A 1,198-nucleotide genomic window follows, 5' to 3' on the forward strand; every position below is an offset into this window, starting at 1 on the left:
TCCCAAGGACTCGCCGAGAGAAGTGGAGGAACAACAAAAAATGGATGGTAACTAAATGACATTATTTCAAACGATCGCCCAGAAATCATACCTATAATATAAAAGTGGAACTAAAAGCGTGGAACCAAAGGATAGCCTGAACCCTGGGGTCAGAGAAATGGAACCAAACAAAACGTCCCTCTGGTACAAAACCTCACCATAAAGACCTGGGGTTTTTTAGGCTTCCTCTCCCTCGCAGAGCCCGACAGGAGGTAGCAGAACACGTACAGCAGGAACAGTATGCTGATTCCGTACAGGTACGTGAAGAAAGCCTGGAAGAGATGGGATAGAATTAGTGTCATTTTTGATGTGTCTGGGAATAAAAATGCAGAGGAGCGAAGACATAAATTGCGGTGACAATGACTTAATCGCGTTCTGAAATTCATTAAGCATGTGGAATATTCATCTGGTAGAATATATCAAAATTAAATACATGTAAAAGAAAAATGCTTGCATCATGAATAGAGTTATAACTTTATTTAACCCCTCTGTCCAAGGGTAAAAATACAAGAGACATGAATTTGTAATGCCGAAAAAGACACGGTATAAATATATCTCGTTTCATTAGTCTTTCCTTACTTCGAAATATACAGGTGTACACGATAATAGAGACAAATTGCCCATCTACCAACTGCTCTTTTCCAAAACTGTCAAATGGCACCAGAGATAAATCCAGGTGCAGACGAAATGCGCGGCGTGTAAAACCTTGCCTGGCCATTTCGCCGCTAATCCCCTTACAGGCACTTCTAACGAGGCAATCTAGACTTTGACGCACTAATCCTCCTCCCTTCCCTTGCTTGTGGCACTTTACGTCCATTCCTACTAAACCCAGACAGTGCAGTTGAGTGAGATTTGCGAAGGCAGGCGTCGCGCGGCTCCTGTGTATGCCCGGCCTCCTTCACTTGATTCGAGTCCTCATATCTGATGGCCACAATTGAGCGCGCATTGTGGCGGCCAGACGGTCTCCAAGCGGGCCAGTCTGCGCGAATTCATCGACTGCCATAACGTATGCAAGGAAACGTGTTTGCTTTCACTCCAGGAGGTAGATGGTGGGGTAGGCGTGTCTCAGTGATCACAGCATAATAAGTTAGGCTGTCCATTAGGTGGCCCCATCTTGCTATCTTCATCCATACATCCATTTTTCATAAACTTCCGAGGT

At 44.7% G+C, this 1,198-nt stretch overlaps 1 protein-coding gene across 1 annotated transcript in view; it reads right to left on the bottom strand.

Annotated features, from left to right (window-relative positions):
- LOC119588603 (proton channel OtopLc-like) overlaps positions 1-1,198 on the bottom strand; it is a gene marked incomplete at its 5' end in the record, with an annotated part of 21,868 nt that overhangs the window by 14,335 nt on the left and 6,335 nt on the right. The window contains 1 exon segment of the mRNA XM_037937245.1: positions 198-311. Coding sequence (XP_037793173.1) covers positions 198-311 — 114 coding nt within the window.

This window comes from Penaeus monodon, chromosome 24 (assembly GCF_015228065.2).
Source record: "Penaeus monodon isolate SGIC_2016 chromosome 24, NSTDA_Pmon_1, whole genome shotgun sequence".
Taxonomy (NCBI): domain Eukaryota; kingdom Metazoa; phylum Arthropoda; class Malacostraca; order Decapoda; family Penaeidae; genus Penaeus; species Penaeus monodon.